This window comes from Salvelinus fontinalis, chromosome 33 (genome assembly GCF_029448725.1).
Source record: "Salvelinus fontinalis isolate EN_2023a chromosome 33, ASM2944872v1, whole genome shotgun sequence".
In the NCBI taxonomy this organism is placed as follows: Eukaryota; Metazoa; Chordata; class Actinopteri; order Salmoniformes; family Salmonidae; genus Salvelinus; species Salvelinus fontinalis.
In genome coordinates this window covers 43,075,150-43,093,093 of record NC_074697.1, presented here as the reverse complement: position 1 = coordinate 43,093,093, position 17,944 = coordinate 43,075,150, and the positions used below count along the sequence as shown (strand labels likewise).

Here is a 17,944-nt window from a genome sequence, read left to right as displayed (position 1 = left end):
CAGGTAGCCTTCCACAAGCTTCCCACAATAAATTGGGTGAATTTTGGCCCATTCCTCCAGAGAGACCAGAGGACATTTCTCCAAAAAGTACGATCTTTGTCCCCATGTGCAGTTGCAAACTGTAGTCTGGCTGTTTTAAGGCGGTTTTGGAGCAGTGGCTTCTTCCTTGCTGAGCGGCCTTTCAGGTTATGTCGATATAGGACTTGTTTTACTGTGGATATAGATACTTTTGTACCTGTTTCCCCCAGAATCTTCACAAGGTCCTTTACTGTTGTTCTGGGATTGATTTGCACTTTTCGCACCAAAGTACATTCATCTCTAGGAGACAGAACGTGTCTCCTTCCTGAGCGGTATGACAGCTGCGTGGTCCCATGGTGTTTATACTTGTGTACTATTGTTTATACAGATGAACGTGGTACTTTCAGGCATTTGGAAATTGCTCCCAAGGATGAACCAGACTTGAACCAGACATTTTTTTTCTGAGGTCTTGGCTGATTTCTTTTTATTTTCCCATGATGTCAAGCAAAAAGGCACTGAGTTTGAAGGTAGGCCTTGAAATACATCCACATGTACACCTCCAATTGACTCAAATGATGTCAATTAGCCTATCAGAAGCTTCTAAAGCCATGACATCATTTTCTGGAATTTTCCAAGCTGTTTAAAGGCACAGTCAACTTAGTGTATGTAAACTTCTGACCCACTGGAATTGTGATATAGTGAATTATAAGTGAAATGATCTGTCTGTAAACAATTTTTGGAAAGACTACTTGTGTCATGCACAAAGTAGATGTCCTAACTGACTTGCCAAAACTATAGTTTGTTAAGAAGAAATTTGTGGAGTGGTTGCAAAACGAGTTTTAATGACTCCAACATAAGTGTATGTAAACTTCCGACTTCAACTGTATACTGTATGTGTGTGTTCCTAGGATACGTGTGTGAGTGCATGTGCGTGCCTGTATAATGTGTGTGTAAGTGTATATTATGCATAAATTCCTGACTATATCAGAACCGTAAAGTGTTCACCCTGCAGTAACTTTTTCCCAGTGGAGTATTCTTTGCCTAGCAGAGCTGTGTAACTTGTCTGATAACTCCTATAATTATAAACATGGCCTCGCGGCAGGAGAAGGAGCAGGAGCCGCCATCGGCAGGCCCTCGTGTTGTGTTCCACGAATTTAGGTTATGGCCTGCCATCACTGAGTCAGCTCAGTAAATACAAAAGGGACAATGCCGTGAGGGATTACCACAGCACAGATACCAGAAAATAACTCAAGTTCTGAATTATGAATACCCAACATGTGCTCTTTGTCCTAAGAGGTAATTGAATTAACGGGACGATAAATAGAATGTTGGGGTCAATGTTGCAGATGAAAACAATGCAGGTCCTCCCCAAACAATCAATGGAGTGTAATCATCAAGTGACCATAAGTGATAATCACTTAAAGAGATTGGGAGGGGGAATCAATGGCTTGGCTAACTGAGCCTGGTCTGTGTTGGTATGGACTGGTGGACTCTGAAAGGCCAAACAATAGAGTTATACATGACAGAATACAGTGACAATTCGTCTTGTCATTTTCATTCGATAGTGCTGCCATGGTTGATTTTAAAGGAAGTGGAAGGTGGAGAGAGGGTGATGGAAGGAGCAAATCATCTGGCTAGAATACCGCAGCACAAATGACCTGAAAGTCTCAGCCCTGATGTGGGACAATGTAGATTTTGGAGGATGGCCTTTTTCACTTCTAACACCTCATCTATGTGTTTTAGCTGGACGACACTTATGAGCCACACTTCCTTTGCGGTGCTGGGGGAGCTTCCTTCCAGAGCCTGGTCTGTGTGATAGCTGGTGATAGGTTGAGGGTAGTGAGGCTAGCCATCCATTGTTAATGTCACATGTGTGGGTTTAAGGGGGCCTATCTGGAAGAGCAAGAAACCCCACACCGCAGACGCCATATCCTGTCTGGGTGGATTATATCACAGCCGGAGGATGTCTCTTTCTGTCTGTTTACATGGAAGCTGGGAACACTCCCTCGAGCCTCGTGCAGATCACAAAATCAGAGCTTGGCCACAAACTCACACTGAAAACATTTATTAGATTGGGCCTTCTTCGAAAAAGACAAATAATAATGACTTCCACCCCTTGTTGTGAGATGGTAGCTGCCAACACATAGACAATGGGGTGAGGCTATATACAAACTAATGACTGGGATTATAATCATCCATTTTGGTTTGACTAGCTCAGGGGTCAACATTTTGGCTCAACTACCGCAATGATTCTCCTCCATAAGGGTTCAGTCCAGGATTGTCAGTTTTTGCTCAGTCATATTCATACCTACCGACCCAACACACACCTACAACCACACACTCACGTGCACACAGACACTTTCATTGCCTCAGGTGGGATAAAATAGGTACAAAAAAACACATGGAAAAATCCCTTCTACATTCACTACACACTCTCAGGTTGAACTCTCATTGAGTCCAGGGAGAGAATGTAGTCTCGGTCTCAACACTAGAGGGTCTTGAGAGAAAAGAAGCAGGGGTTGGGATCATGGTAATGGGCTTCACCTGTTTGATGCGGTCAGGGTTGACGGTGGTCTGTGGCTGCATTACGCTGACCGGTTCGGATTTCTGGCTGCTCTGTGGCATCTCCCGCACCTTCTCAGCGATGAAGTTATGGACTCCATTCAGAGCCTCCACTGTCCCCTGGATCAGACACACCCGCTCTGTCGTGCCTGGAGAACAGACGGAAACACTTCAATGTCTCATTCATACATACAGAACATGACTTACTAACTTAAGGCTTTTGGTTCCTATAAGGAGCACTGGTTGTTGACAAATACATACAGAACATATGCAACTTTAATTCATGGTAATGTACTCTCATTACCAATCAAGCATCTCGAGAGAATGTCATTTTATGGGTATGTGTTGGCCTAATCAAACATTAAAAAAACACAATGCAATCAGTATGTGTATTTCTTTAATGTCCAGTGACTCCCTCTTTTCCCAGATGTCAAAAGTTTCACTTCTGGTCTTTCCCAAGATGGCGGCCAACATAGGAATTGGTTTATAATATTTGCCATCTCATAAAATACAACCCTGTAATTTCTAACTACAGTCTCTTCTAATTGGTCCCCCTTAGCGGACAGTATCTATGCAACGACTCAATGTAGTTTTTTTCTATGAACATTAAACGTAACTATTTTCACTATTGGACAGATTGTTTTCAGTTTCCTGGCTTCACATCTCCCATCTGTGAAAGTAATATTAGTAGCCTGGTCAAATTCCATCAGTAAAGTCATACAGAGTCAGCAGGATGAATACAGCCTGGTCCCAGATCTGTTTTGAACTGTTTTGCCAACAATATATATATAGGACCAGTGCATATAGCTTGACTTAGATCCTTAATCTGCTGTATCTGCTATATCTGCTATATACAGTATATATACAGTATATATACAGTATATATATATATATATATATATATATATATATATATATATATATATATATATATATATATTTATACTAGGAATCTGTCTGCTACATTCATCATCAACCATTTGGCTTCACTATTGCATGTCTAGAACCATGATTAGCAGTGATACAAATGTTTAAAACGTCCACATGGCCACATCTGTTCAGTGTTACACTGTACTGTGATGCAATGACAGGATGAAGTTGTGAACGCAGCTGAAAAAACAGCCACACGGCTCTGGAGTGTCGTGTTATTCGGAGCGTGGGCTACAGTACATAATGACTAGTGTTGGACAGGGAGTCTGCTGAAAGACTCCATATTGGAACTAATTCGATAGTAACACGAGTCATTGACTGGTCTGACATTGGAGTCTCCCTCGGGAGGGGAATTGGACAATAAAAGGGTTCATTTACAATGTCGACCTCTGCATTACCAGCACTATACAGTAAGCACTTCATTTTTAGGTCCAGATTCTATCAGTCTGGCTACAGACCTTGGTTAATTATCTTCCTCTACTGCCGTTATCAGGTGCATTGGCGCCACCCATCCAAGACAAACACAACTTCTCTCTGTGTAAATGTATCATCACCGTTCTCTCAGAACATGTGTGTTTAGACCATGAAAGGAAAACAACCCGCCTAAAAGCCCTTTTAAAACGTGGCAGAAACTAGGCCAGTCCCAAACCGAGCCGTCTCCCTCCCTTCCTCCCTCTTTTTCTCCCTCCCTCTTTTTCTCCCTCCCTCCCTCTTCTGTTAGGGCCGGACTGAAATCTGTCCTTATCGCCTCCGACCAGTCGCAGCTTCCTGCTTCACGCTTTCCCTCCATTGTTTTCTCGGGCCAATGGGGTTGAGTTTGGCCCGGCGCACTGCCAGTTGTGGCGAGCTATTAATAGAGGGACATTTAGGAATTTCAGACTATGGGTTGGGGTAAAGAGCCTCTGTGAGTTTCTGACAACTGGTATCCCAGGGGTAATCTGGGCCCGACCAATCAGCCAGTGTATTATTAGGGCAGAGATGGCCATTGTCTTTGCATGGGGATGTGGGTAAGGGGGGTGGGGAGGGCAGACTGGTTACGCAGCAGCAAAGGACATCCTATCAAATTGTACCCGTTTTTGCAACACTTTTTCTGTATTTTCAATTGTATAGGTCATTTCTATAGATAGACTGTCTGTCTGAGGTTTAATATTCCGCAGCACAGTTGAGCATTACTAGTTACATGAAGGCCTAGGGAAGTGATGACTACTGTAATGTAGCTAAAGGGGAAAAGTGTGTGTGTGTGTGTTGTTGAAGCACCTTTGGCAGCAATTACAGCCTTGTGTGTGTGTGTGTGTGGGGGGGGGGTACATGGGGTAACCCTGCCCGAGAAGTGTCACTGTTTGACAAAGCCTTTCCCTGCTATGTTGACATTTCCCACAGTGCTCACAGAGCATGCTCAGTTGGCAGTCCCATCACCACTACTCATGTTGCTCTGACTAACCTCTACCTGGTTACTGCTATAGTCACAGTTACTATGGTAGGGAAACCCCTTGTTTCATCCCAATCAAAAGCACAAAAGACCGCTTAAAAGTAAGTTGTATTTTCTTATGAACTAATATCTTCTTCAAATGTGGCCCGATGAACCACGTTTTGGAGCCTTTGGCCTGACACAAGTTATTGAGAAGCCCTTCGTGTAGTAGATGGATGGCCTGGCTGGGAGAATTCAGCTCAGCAACAACTGCCATGCTGAGAGCGATGGGCCATTTCAAGAGCAGTTGTTTTTATGGAATCATTAATTGTGTGACTCATTCATTCCCTGCACGAATGGGCAGAGAGGGGAGCAGAGGGGAGCTGCTGAGAGATGATGTGTGCCCTGGCCTCCCCTGCTCCCCTGTTCCCCTGCTCCTGAGAGCATGACAAGCCTTACATGCAGTAGCAGCAGAGGGGGCAACCCTCCGCCGCCATGTCCTCCTCCACAGCTCATACATACACACTTCTCCCAGCTAGTTCTGGTGGACGTCCAATGACAGATGACATCTCTGGATAACCAGGAAATACTTGAAGATGTATTTAATTCTACCGCTTTCACTGAAATCATCCCAGTTTAATCCCTTATTCCAATTCTGAGACTTCTTGAAAACAATCCAGGATTCTATTATGGTTGGATTCACACTGGGATAACCTTAGAGAGGAAAAGCCTGATAAATACCAATCTTAAACAGTGAGATATGGGTAGGTTTAATGTAAGCTCATTAAAGGGAGCTCCTTAGTCCCTGGCTAAACCCGGTAAACTGTGTACCTTTGATCTAATAGCTGGATTATCTGCCTATTATAGGTGAGACTTTCATCCATGTTGTTTCAATGGGTTAAAAATCACCAAATAGGAAATGTGATGAGGTAGAATCACTCAGCCATGTCACATAGGCTGTGTTTACACAGGTAGCCCAAATCTGATATTTTCCACTAATCAGATCAGCTCCTTTGCCAATAATTAGCAAAAGATCAGAATTCCCCTGCCTGTGTAAATGCAGCCTAAGAACAAAAACGAATGCCAATAAAAAAAAGATATCTCAGACACCCAAAGTGTGTTGTTCTCATAGGTAAACAGAATGCATACTCTCAAGTATCCTTATGGTCACATTATGGTGTTAAACTATTTACAGATTACAGGATAACTCTGAGTCACACCACAACAGTTGAATAGATCAAAAACCCTCGTCTCCAAGGGAAGAACTCACTGTCATTTAGAAAGTGCTGACCACAAGCTAATACCAGCCTAGCAGAGAGAGATTGATTGATTTATTGATTGACAGGGCACTGAACCCATAGAAATGACCATGGCCGCCTCAATAACCAATTAAATTGGTTTTAATGGCTTAACGACCCGGCCCAGCTCCAGGGACAAAGGACGCAGAGCTATCTGTCTCAGCAGACAGGGGGACAGTGTAGCAGAAGATTCTGCCTGCCTGCCTGTCTGTTCTGACTAGGTTTTGGAACATGAACTCTAACCCGTGGAAGGGGTTACAGATGTTTCCTGGCTTTATGACCATCAGAGTGAGAGAGACAGAGAAAGAAAGAGATTGTGTGAGAGAGAGTCAACGAGGACGACTGAGAGAGGGGGGAGAATATAAAAACAGGCTTCAGCCTTCCTCCGTGACTCGTATTTTCCTGTCCGCCCATCGCGGCTCACTTGATTGCACTTTTGAAACAGATGGGGCCCCTGAGAGTCGGGGGCTCATTGTCTATAGGCTGGGAGCCAGAGCCCTACTCACCAGGGACAGGGGACTCCAGGGACCCTATGCAGTGTGTTTATGTGTGTTTTGTTATAGAGAAAGGGGTTTGGTTCAGTCCAGACCCATGATTATTCCTCATAGTCACCCAGGCAACCGGTAGGTTGCCCCGAAAATATTGCAGGGCAGCTGTTGCCTGTTGGGTGACGTAATGTGTTATTATTTAAAAAGGAGAGGTTGCATGTGAGGCGACTGCACTGGATGTGAATGTTGCATGTGCTTATGCAATCATGAACAGTAAGGGAGGAGGCGGTGGGGGTCAAGGAAACTTGGCAAATGGTTTCTGTCAAAAAAAATGTCTTTTAAATGTGCTCATGTCAGTCATGTTCCAGGGTGTGTGTGTGTGTGTGTGTGTGTGTGTGTGTGTGTGTGTGTGTGTGTGTGTGTGTGTGTGTGTGTGTGTGTGTGTGAGAGAGAGAGATGCACTGAGTCTGAGGGCAAGGTTGGGCCGGAGTACAGCCAAGGAACGCATTTGGGTCATTTAGGAAACCATATGAAAACTGAGTGTTGGTGTGGACAACGGGCCTGCAGCTTACTAGAGGAATAACGTACCTGTAACAGCAAATCAGCAAACATGATTCACAGCCTCCTTCTGCTCAGCTTTGCAACGATTGAGTGCACCAGAGGAAGTATAAGAAAGTCTCAAAAGAATAACAAAAGGACTTGGAAGAAACAGTGACTTCCTCTATAGTGATGTCACTCTTTTGAGTGGGTCCAGGGCTTTCTCCCCCCTGTCCACCCAGCCAACCCCCCTTTTCCTCAGTTCAATTTCAGCCAGCAAGAATGGCGTTGTCGTGGTTACGGGGCCCATGCCGTGCAAACAGCTGAAAGATGCCGTGTCTGCTCTCTCCGCTGGTCTGCCCTTCATCTCCCCTCACACTCTCTCCTTCCCCCTCCCAAGGCCCTCTATCACACCCCTCTGAGACCTTCCAGCTAGTAGAGAGTACACAGAAGAGAGGGGGGGAAAGGGAAAGAAAGATAAGTAAAATGAGAGAGAGAAGATAGGGAGAGAGAGAGAGAGAGAGAGAGAGGAGGGGGGAGAGAGAGAGGGGGGGTGGCAGGAAAGGAGGGGTGTTACCCAGAGAAAAATCAATTTTGACTCTTGGAAGTTGTTATTTCTATGGACAGTCACACTGTCTTCCATTTCAATTTCAAACGGGTCTAACTGCATGTTAACATGGCCACAGAGCCAGAGTAGGGAGATGTGTCAAACCTTGTTTGGCTGTGTACCAGGCTGCATTAGCGAGGAGCAATGTGTTTACTATGGATATGATTTCAAGTGACTGATACTACTAACATCCTAAAACATCTGACCCACAATACACAAAGACACAAGGACAAGCGCACACACACATGCACACACAAGCTGCTAGCCTATCCATGCGGAGAAAACTCACACGTCCAAAAGCATACCCACAGAGGTCTATATATACAGCCATAATCACCAAACATTCACTCTGCTTAATACACACATACCAGCCTGCAGACACACAGAGCAAGAAAGGAATCACACACACCACACACACACTGACACACACATAGCTAGAAAAGATGCTCTCTCTCCCAGCTAAACCGTGCACATTGGAAACACACAGAAACACAGTTACAAATACACATTTCAGCAGCTCATTTGTCGTCTCAGGGCTTGTGTGGTAACTGGACCTCGTGTAAATTCCTGGTCAGCCCAGATGAGTCTAACGGTGACTGATTGCCATCCGCATTGGGCTCGGATGGAGGGAGGAGGAGATGAGAGGAGGAGGGGGCGCTGGAGCGCTCTGAAACCCTGTCTCGTCAACCCCTGGGCCGGGCTGTACTGCACAGACGGCCTAATTATGATACACCCACACTCCCTGTCTCTCACACACACACACACACACACACACACACACACACACACACACACACACACACACACACACACACACACACACACACACACACACACACACACACACACACACACACACACACACACAACCCCCACTATGAATAATGAAGCAGCTACTCTTGGCTCGTGGGTGATGGAGAGGAGCGAGAGGAGGAGGGAGGGAGGAAGCGAGGGAGGGGGGTTTGGAGGAATGAGGTTAGGGGGAGAGAGGAGAAGAGAGGCTCTTGCCCTCCCTCACTGAACATCACCCCCCCCCCCCCCCCCAGCCCTCACTCTCCTCAACCCCTCACCACAGCTAGGTTACAGAGGTGTCCCTCAAATCTCCTCTACCACAGATCACACTTGAGATGTGTACGGGGACCCTGCTGTACTGCCATGTCATCTGAGTCAGCTAAACCACTGTGCTGATTACCTCAGAATCTTTACAACCACAACAGGAGGATAGATGACAAAGTGTCTGTCCTGCTTTTCTACTTGGATTCCATTATGATGAATTGACTATTTGACTCCCACCCTAACTATCCCTCTAGTACCCTGCTAGGGTGTGTGTGTGTGTGTGTGTGTGTGTGTGTGTGTGTGTGTGTGTGTGTGTGTGTGTGTGTGTGTGTGTGTGTGTGTGTGTGTGTGTGCGTGTGCGTGTGTGTGAGAGGAGGACAGGAATGGAGGTCTGTGTTTAGACTGGCAGCAGTGGCCTGGGGGTTTTAAGTAGCATTAAGGTTGGCTGTGACCTTCCCTGCAGTGGGCCTGGGCTCCAGGGTCAACCAGACCACGGTGGCTCCTGTCAGTGGAACAAGATGGGGGCCTGGTGAAGCCTTCACTCTGGGGATGGGGTGGGGGCAGCTGAAGGCGGTGGATAAACGGCCTAAGCCTCTAACCCTCCCACCCCAAATGCTCCCTGTCCTCAACTCTTTTGAGCACCCGTTAAGAACATCTCCCCTTTGATGGTGTTGGGTATCGCCCAACTGCCAGGCGGAGGCCTGGTTACCGCACACCTGTCCCCGCTCACCCTGCGTCCGTCAAAGTTGTCTAAACATCCCCCTGGTCTGGTCTGGAGGATGGCCAGACTGTGTCAGCTGGCATCAACCACCCCACCCTGCCCCCACCCAATCTCTAAACCCTAAAATCCCCCCCAAATCCATCTCTGTACCCGTTGTCCCTCTGACTGTCTCCTGCCCCTGTATGTCAGCTGCCTCCCTCCCTCCCCACAGTTACTCACACTCCCATGCCACCCTCCTTCCTCCTTCCTCTATCCTCTGCCCGGTCGTGTGGCTCCTCTGCTGAGCTGCAGGGTTTATTGGAACGGTTGCTCAACTTTACCACCGTTTTCACGACTTTATAGACTGCTCTAATTCTGCCGCCACTCCTCTCCCCTTATCGCCCTGCTAGCACCTCCCCCCATCCCTCTAAATGTAACCCCATCACTGCCACACACATGCACGCACTCACACAGAAACACACACCCTGGCAAGACTGCACTGCCCCTCCCCCGACTGCCAACAACATCTCTTCTCCAGCTTTTTTCCTCCAGCTCTTCTTCCCCAGCTCTTCTTCTCCACCACACCTTCTCCAGCTCTTCATCTCCAGCTCTTCTTCTCCAGCCTTCTTCTCCACCTCTTCTTTTCCAGCTCTTCTTCACCACCACACCTTCTCTACCTCTTCTTCTCCAGCTCTTCTTCTCCACCTCTTCTCCAGCTCTTCTTTCCCACCACACCTTCTCTACCTCTTCTTCTCTACCTCTTCTTCTCCAGCTCCTCTTCCCCACCACACTGTCTCCACCTCTTCTTCTCCACCTCTTCTTCTCCAGCTCTTCTTGCCCAGCTCTTTTTCTCCACCTCTTCTTCTCCACCACACCTTCTCCACATCTTCTTCTCCAGCACTTCTTCCCCAGCTCTTCTTCTCCAACTCTTCTTCTCCAGCACTTCTTCCCCAGCTCTTCTACTCCAACTCTTCTTCTCCAGCACTTCTTCCTCAGCTCTTCTTCTCCAGCACTTCTTCCCCAGCTCTTCTTCTCCAACTCTTCTTCTCCAGCTCTTCTTCCCCAGCTCTTTTTCTCCACCTCTTCTTCTCCAGCACTTCTTCCTCAGCTCTTCTTCTCCAGCACTTCTTCTCCAGCTCTTCTTCTCCACCACACCTTCTCCAGCCATGATCATGGAGTCCAGTGGGAGCCACAGATTGGAAACAGAGCTCTTTTCATTGTTTCCATGGGCACGTGTTGTTAGTAGTGTTGTTCCTTCTAAACTGTACTAATCTGCAGCACAACGTTTACTCAACCTTTTCCATGGAGACGGGGATGCTTGCCATTTTACATCATACACAATCTGTTCCTCATTTTATACAGCTGCAAACTGCAATGAGGCAATGGAGCCTGTGAACGAGGTCTCAGCCAAATAACAGAGGCTGTGCAGTCTGCACTCAGCCCTACATGGGCTGCTATCTGAAATGCACAATCACATGGGAAAAAATGCATAAAACACAAGTTTGCCGATGTATGCACATTCTTTTCACAAGCGTGTTTATTCTACACTATGTAAACACTATGACACAAAACGCATCTATATGAATTAAGATGGCGCTGAAGAGTATGGCTGACGTTTTAGTTGTTTGAAACTTATTTTGTACATAATGTTGCTCTACCGTCTCTTATGACCGAAAATAACTTCTGGAGATCAGAACAGCAATTACTCACCATGAACTGGAAGAAGCCTTTTCCTTTAACGAGTCCGACGAGAAGGATATTACTGCTCTCCCGGAAACAGGCCCAGATCCCCGCCATTTGCGTGAAGAAAATATGGAGGAAAAGTAGATACAGATCGGGCTGCCTTCTGAGAATCTGTAGGCGAGCAAGTAAACTCCCACTGCCTTCCGTTCTACTTGCTAACATACAAACATTGGAAAATAAAATTGATGACCTACGATTACGATTATCCTACCAACGGGACATTAAGAACTGTAATATCTTATGTTTCACTGAGTCGTGGCTGAACGACGACACGGATAATATAGAGCTGGAAGGATTTTCAATGCACCGGCAGAACGGAGATGCTACGTCTGGTAAGACGAGGGGTGGGGGTGTGTGTCTTTTTGTCAATAACAGCTGGTGCGTGATGTCTAATATTAAATAAGTCTCGAGGTATTGCTCGCCTGAGGTAGAGTACCTTATGATAAGCTGTAGACCACACAATCTACCAAGAGAGTTCTCATCTATATTATTCGAAGCCGTCTATTTACCACCACAGACCGATGCTGGCACTAAGACTGCACTCAACCAACTCTATAAGGCCATAACCAAACAAGAAAATGCTCATCCAGAAGCGGCACTCTTAGTGGCCGGGGACTTTGATGCAGGCAAACTTAAATCAGTTTTACCAAATTTGTACCAGTATGTCACATGTGCAACCAGAGGCAAAAACACTCTGGACTACCTTTATTCCACACACAGAGATGCATTCAAAGTTTTCCCTGCACTCCATTTGGAAAATCTGACCATAATTCTATCCTCCTGATTCCTGCTTACAAGCAAAAACTAAAGCAGGAAGCACTAATGACTCGCTCAATACGGAAGTGGTCAAATGACATGGATGCTATGCTACAGGACTGTTTTGCTAGCACAGACTGGAATATGTTCCGGGATTCATCCAATGGCATTGTGGAGTATACCACCTCAGTCATCGGCTTCATCAATAAGCGCATCGACAACATCGTCCCCACAGTGACCGTACGTACATATCCCAACCAGAAGCCATGGATTACAGGCAACATCCGCATCGAGCTAAAGGCTAGAGCTGCCGCTTTCAAGGAGCGGGACACTAATCTGGACACTTTTATAAGAAATCCAGCTATGCCCTCAGACGAACCATCAAACAAGCAAAGCATCAATACAGGATTAAGACTGAATCCTACTACACCGGCTCTGACGCTCGTCGGATGTGGCAGGGATTGAAAACTATTATGGACTACAAAGGGAAACCCAGACGCGAGCTGCCCAGTGACGCGAGCCTACCAGACGAGCTAAATGCCTTTCATGCTCACTTCGAGGCAAGCAACACTGAAGCATGCACAAGAGCACTGGCTGTTCTGGATGACTGTGTGATAATGCTCTCGGTAGCCGATGTGAGCAAGACCTTTAAACAGGTTAACATTCACAAAGCCGCAAAGCTAGTTTACCAGGACATGTACTCAAAGCATGCGCGGACCAACTGGCAAGTGTCTTCACTGACATTTTCAACCTCTCCCTAACTGAGTCTGTAATACCTCCATGTTCCAAGCAGACCACCATAGTCCCTGTGCCCAAGGAAGTGAAGATAACCTGCCTAAATGATTAACGCCCCGTAGCACTCACGTCGGTAGCCATGAAGTACTTTGAAAGGCTGGTCATGGCTCATATCAATAGCATCCTCCCGTATACCCTAGACGCACTCCAATTTGCATACTGCCCCAACAGATCCACAGATGAGACAATCTCAATCTTACTCCACACTGCCTTTTCCAACCTGGACAATAGGAACACCTATGTGAGAATGCTGTTCATTGACTACAGCTCAGTGTTCAACATCATAGTGCCCACGAAGCTCATCACTAAGCTAAGGACCCTGGGACTAAACACCTCCCTCTGCAACTGGATCCTAGACTTCCTGACGGGCCGCCTCCAGGTGGAAACGGTAGGCAACAACACGTCTGCCACGCTGATCCTCAACACTGGGGCCGCTCAGGGGTGTGTACTTAGCCCCCTCCTGTACTCCATGTTCACCCACGACTGCGTGGTCAAACACGACTCCAACACTATCATTACAGTGCCTTGCAAAAGTATTCATCCCCTTGGCGTTTTTCCTATTTTGTTGCATTACAACCTGTAAAATAAATTGATTTTTATTTGGATTTCATGTAATGGACATACACAAAATAGTCCAAATTGGTGAAATTAAATGAAAAAATTTACTTGTTTCAAAAATTCTACAAAATAAAAATGGAAAAGTGGTGCGTGCATATGTATTCACCCTCTTTGCTATGGAGCCCCTAAATAAGATCTGGTGCAACCAATTACCTTCAGAAGTCACATAATTAGTTATATAAAGTCGACCTGTGTGCAATCTAAGTCTCACATGATCTGTCACATGATCTCAGTATATATACATCTGTTCTGAAAGGCCCCAGAGTCTGCAACACCACTAAGCAAGGGGCACCACCAAGCAAGCGGCACCAGGAAGACCAAAGACCTCTCCAAACAGGTCAGGGACAAAGTTGTGGAGAAGTACAGATCAGGGTTGGGTTAAAAAATATATATATCAGAAACTTTGAACATCCCACAAAGCACCATTAAATCCATTATTAAAAATGGAAAGAATTTGGCACCAGAACAAATCTGCCAAGAGAGGACCACCCACCAAAACTCACAGACCAGGCTAGGAGGGAATTAATCAGAGAGGCAACAAAGATACCACATAAAGAAAAAATAAAAGCAAACACGTTTGGTGTTCACCAAAAGGCATGTGGGAGACGCTCCAAACATATGGAAGAAGGTACTCTGGTCAGATGAGACTAAAACTGAGCTTTTTGGCCATCAAGGAAAACGCTATGTCTGGTGCAAACCCAACACTTCTCATTACCCCAAGAACAACATCCCTACAGTGAAGCATTGTGGTGGCAGCATCATGCTGTGGGATGTTTTTCATCGGCAGGGACTGGGAAACTGGTCAGAATTGAAGGAATGATGGATGGCGCTAAATACAGGGAAATTCTTGAGGGAAACCTGTTTCAGTCTTCCAGAGATTTAAGACTGGGACGGAGGTTCACCTTCCAGCAGGACAATGACGCTACGCATATTGCTAAAGCAACACTTGAGTGGTTTAAGGGAAAACATTTAAATGTCTTAGAATGGCATCGTCAAAGCCTAGACCTCAATCCAATTGAGAATCTGTGGTATGACTTAAAGATTGCTGTACACCAGCGGAACCCATCCAACTTGAAGGAGCTGGAGCAGTTTTGCTTTGAGGAATGGGCAAATATCCTAGTGGCTAGATGTGCCAAGCTTACGGAGACATACCCCAGCATACTTTCAGTTGTAATTGCTGCAAATGGTGGCTCTACAAAGTATTGACTTTGGGATGGGTGAATAGTTATACACGCTCATATTTTCTGTTTTTTGTCTTATTTCTTGCTTGTATCACAAGAAAAAATATTTTGCATCTTCAAACTGGTAGGCATGTTGTGTAAATGAAATGACACAAACCCCCCAAAAATCAATTTTAATTCCAGGTTGTAAGGCAACAAAATAGGAAAAATGCCAAGGGGGTGAATACTTTCGCAAGCCACTGTAAGTTTGCTGATGACACAACAGTGATAGGGCTGATCACTGACAACGACGAGACAGCCTATAGGGAGGAGGTCAGAGAACTGGCCGTGTGGTGCCAGGACAACAACCTCTCCCTCAATGTGAACAAGACAAAGGAGCTGATCGTGGACTACAGGAAAAGGCGGGCCGAACAGGCCCCCATCAACATCAACAGGGCTGTAGTGGAGCGGGTCGAGAGTTTCAAGTTCCTTGGTGTCCACATCACCAACGAACTATCATGGTTCAAACACACAAATACAGTCGTGAAGAGGGCACGACAAAACCTTTTCCCCCTCAGGAGACTGAAAAGATTTGGCATGGGTCCCCAGATCCTCAAAAAGTTGTACAGCTGCACCATCGAGAGCATCCTGACTGGTTGCATTACCGCCTGGTATGGCAACCGCTCGGCATCTGACCGTAAGGCGCTACAGAGGGTAGTGCATACCCCCAGTACATCACTGGAGCCAAGCTTCCTGCCATCCAGGACCTATATAGTAGGCGGTGTCAGAGGAAAGCCCATAAAATTGTCAAGTCATAGACTTGACCCAAGTCATAGACTGTTTTCTCTGCTACCGCACGGCAAGCGGTACTGGAGAGCCAAGTCTAGGACCAAAAGGCTCCTTAACAGCTTCTACCCCCAAGCTATAAGACTGCTAAACAATTAATTTAACAGCCACTGGACTATTACATTGACCCCCCCCCATTTGTTTTGTACACTGCTGTTACTCGCTGTTTATTATCTATGCATAGTCACTTCACCCCTACCTACATGTACAAATTACCTCAACTAACCTGTCCCCCTGCACACTGACTCGGTACCGGTACCCCCTGTATATAGCCTCATTATTGTTATGTCATTGTGTTACTTTTAATTTTTTTTAAACATTTTTTTTAACTTTAGTTTATTTGGTAAATACTTTCTTAAACTCTTCTTGAACTGCACTGTTGGTTAAGGGATTGTATGTAAGCATTTTACGGTAAGGTCTGCACTTGTTGTATTTGGCACATGTGACAAATAAAGTTTGACTTGATTTGAATGCACTCTCGCTCTCTCCTAAACACACAGACTGTCACACTCACTAGAGTGTCAAATAGACAGCTACGTGTCAGTCAATATGTTGTGAAATAGTTAAACAACCTCATGGTACAGGACTTGCATGTGTTAGAAACCATGGAAAGAATTCTCAAGTGGAGAACACTAGTAAAGATTCTACAGCTGAATACTGTATGTGGATCTGTGGATGTTTCCTTTCAAATGTGGATCTGTGGATGTTTCCTTTCAAATGTGGTTCAGCATGAGAATGCCAAAGGCTTGAGTTTACGGTTCAAGGAGAGTCGTATGGGCTTTTCCCAGGAACTGTGGGGGTTTGTCAGGGTTAAAATGCTGCCTTCCTACCTCTCTCCCCCCTTTCTCTCTCTTTGGCTGTTGGCAGACGGACAGACAATCCCCTGTCCCCTCACATCCCGGGTAGAGGTGTAAGGCGCTATAGCGCGCGGCTTCAGAAAGAGCCTGTGAAAAGCAGCCTTCTCCTCTCATCTCGCACCTGCCAGGAAGAGGAGGGTAGGGGGGCTGAAGGCTGGGTTTGCACGTGCGGCCCATGGGCGACCCAGGCCTGAGCTACCTCTCGTAGGTCTCTCTGTGTTTAGACTATGGACATAATCGGCAGGACTATAATTATGCAGAGGAGAGCGTCTGACTCAACTAACAAAATGCATAGGACACCATTCCTACTTCGTTCATTCCCCTTCTCTCTCCTTTCAACTCTACCTCTTTCTACGGATCTCTTTCACTCTCTTTCTCTCTCTCTCGCTCTGTCTGATTTATGGGAGCAGTATCCCCTTTCAGTCTGTCTTTTTTCGGGGGTGTTTGTGTGGTTCCAACAGCAGGGTGAGAAAATAGCAATTAGCTATCAGCAAAACAACAATTAGCAATGTCTTTAGTGACTAACGGGACCAAGGTTTCACCCGTCTTTACTAATGCGGTGGAGCTGAGGCTGCTGCTCTAGGAGTGACATGAAAAACTCACTGACGGTAAAGCATCCTCATCCATCCATGATGTCATTATCATTCATCAAAACCATATGGCGTTGGATGGCTATGATTTCAACTTCCCCAAAGAATGATGTGTTTCATAAACAGCCTCACCAATTCATGCACTGGAAACATTAGGTTTATTTACTGTTTACATATATCTCCCCCAACATCGTAAATCATCATATAGTGTATTTCTGGTTAGAGTTGATAAAAAACAGTCTAAAATGATCATCTAGAGTGTGTCATGCAAGAGAAGAACAAGACCCCAGAATGTAGACGCACCCATCATCAGACGCAGGTCAAGGGTTATAAAACCCATCAAGCTCTCATCACAAGCCCTCTCGGGGCTCCAGCAGCCATGTGACAATGGTTCCGGCTGTCTCATGACGTGGCTGGACACCAACTGTACTGACCCCAGCCAACACACCCACACCCCTGCCCCGTTGCCCCCTAACGAGACCCCTCTGTAGGGTCACAGTTAATTAGCGCTCCTCGATCTGCCGCAATTAAAGCGAGAGTGCAGATTGTGTGTTGAAGGGGCCGTTCCAACAACTAATGGCTTTGGGGAACGACCAACCGGAGGGGAAATTAATCACAGAGAGGGGGAGAGGATATAGGGGGTTGGGGCAGGGCGGACCCTGGGGTGTGAAGGGGGGAGCTTTTCATTGGAGATTAGAGATAATGGAGGGACAGGGGGCGGAGCTAGAGGCAGCTGTGGAACCTCGTCTTTTTCTAGGGGGGAGATGCTGGGTATGGGGGGCAAGTAGGAAGGGGCACAGGGGGGAGCTTTGTCCCCATGTAAGAGATTAGGTCTGTAAAGAAGGGGGAAAAATCCTCTACCGGGCCAGCTCTCTTTTTCAATGAACCTCTTTGTCAGCGCTCACCTTCCATTTTAAAGGGAATGCAAGCTCCACACAAAGCAGGTCTCCATTGTCAGGCAGTAAAAGTGCAGCA

General features: G+C 46.2%; 1 protein-coding gene across 3 annotated transcripts in view; it reads right to left on the bottom strand.

Annotated features, from left to right (window-relative positions):
- The window catches only part of LOC129832334 (RNA-binding protein Nova-1-like), a 55,468-nt gene that overhangs the window by 16,137 nt on the left and 21,387 nt on the right, over window positions 1-17,944 (bottom strand). For all 3 annotated transcript variants that reach the window (XM_055896331.1, XM_055896329.1, XM_055896330.1), the window contains one exon: window positions 2,563-2,729. In XM_055896331.1, coding sequence (XP_055752306.1) covers window positions 2,563-2,729 — 167 coding nt within the window. The remainder of the gene's footprint in view (window positions 1-2,562; window positions 2,730-17,944) is intronic.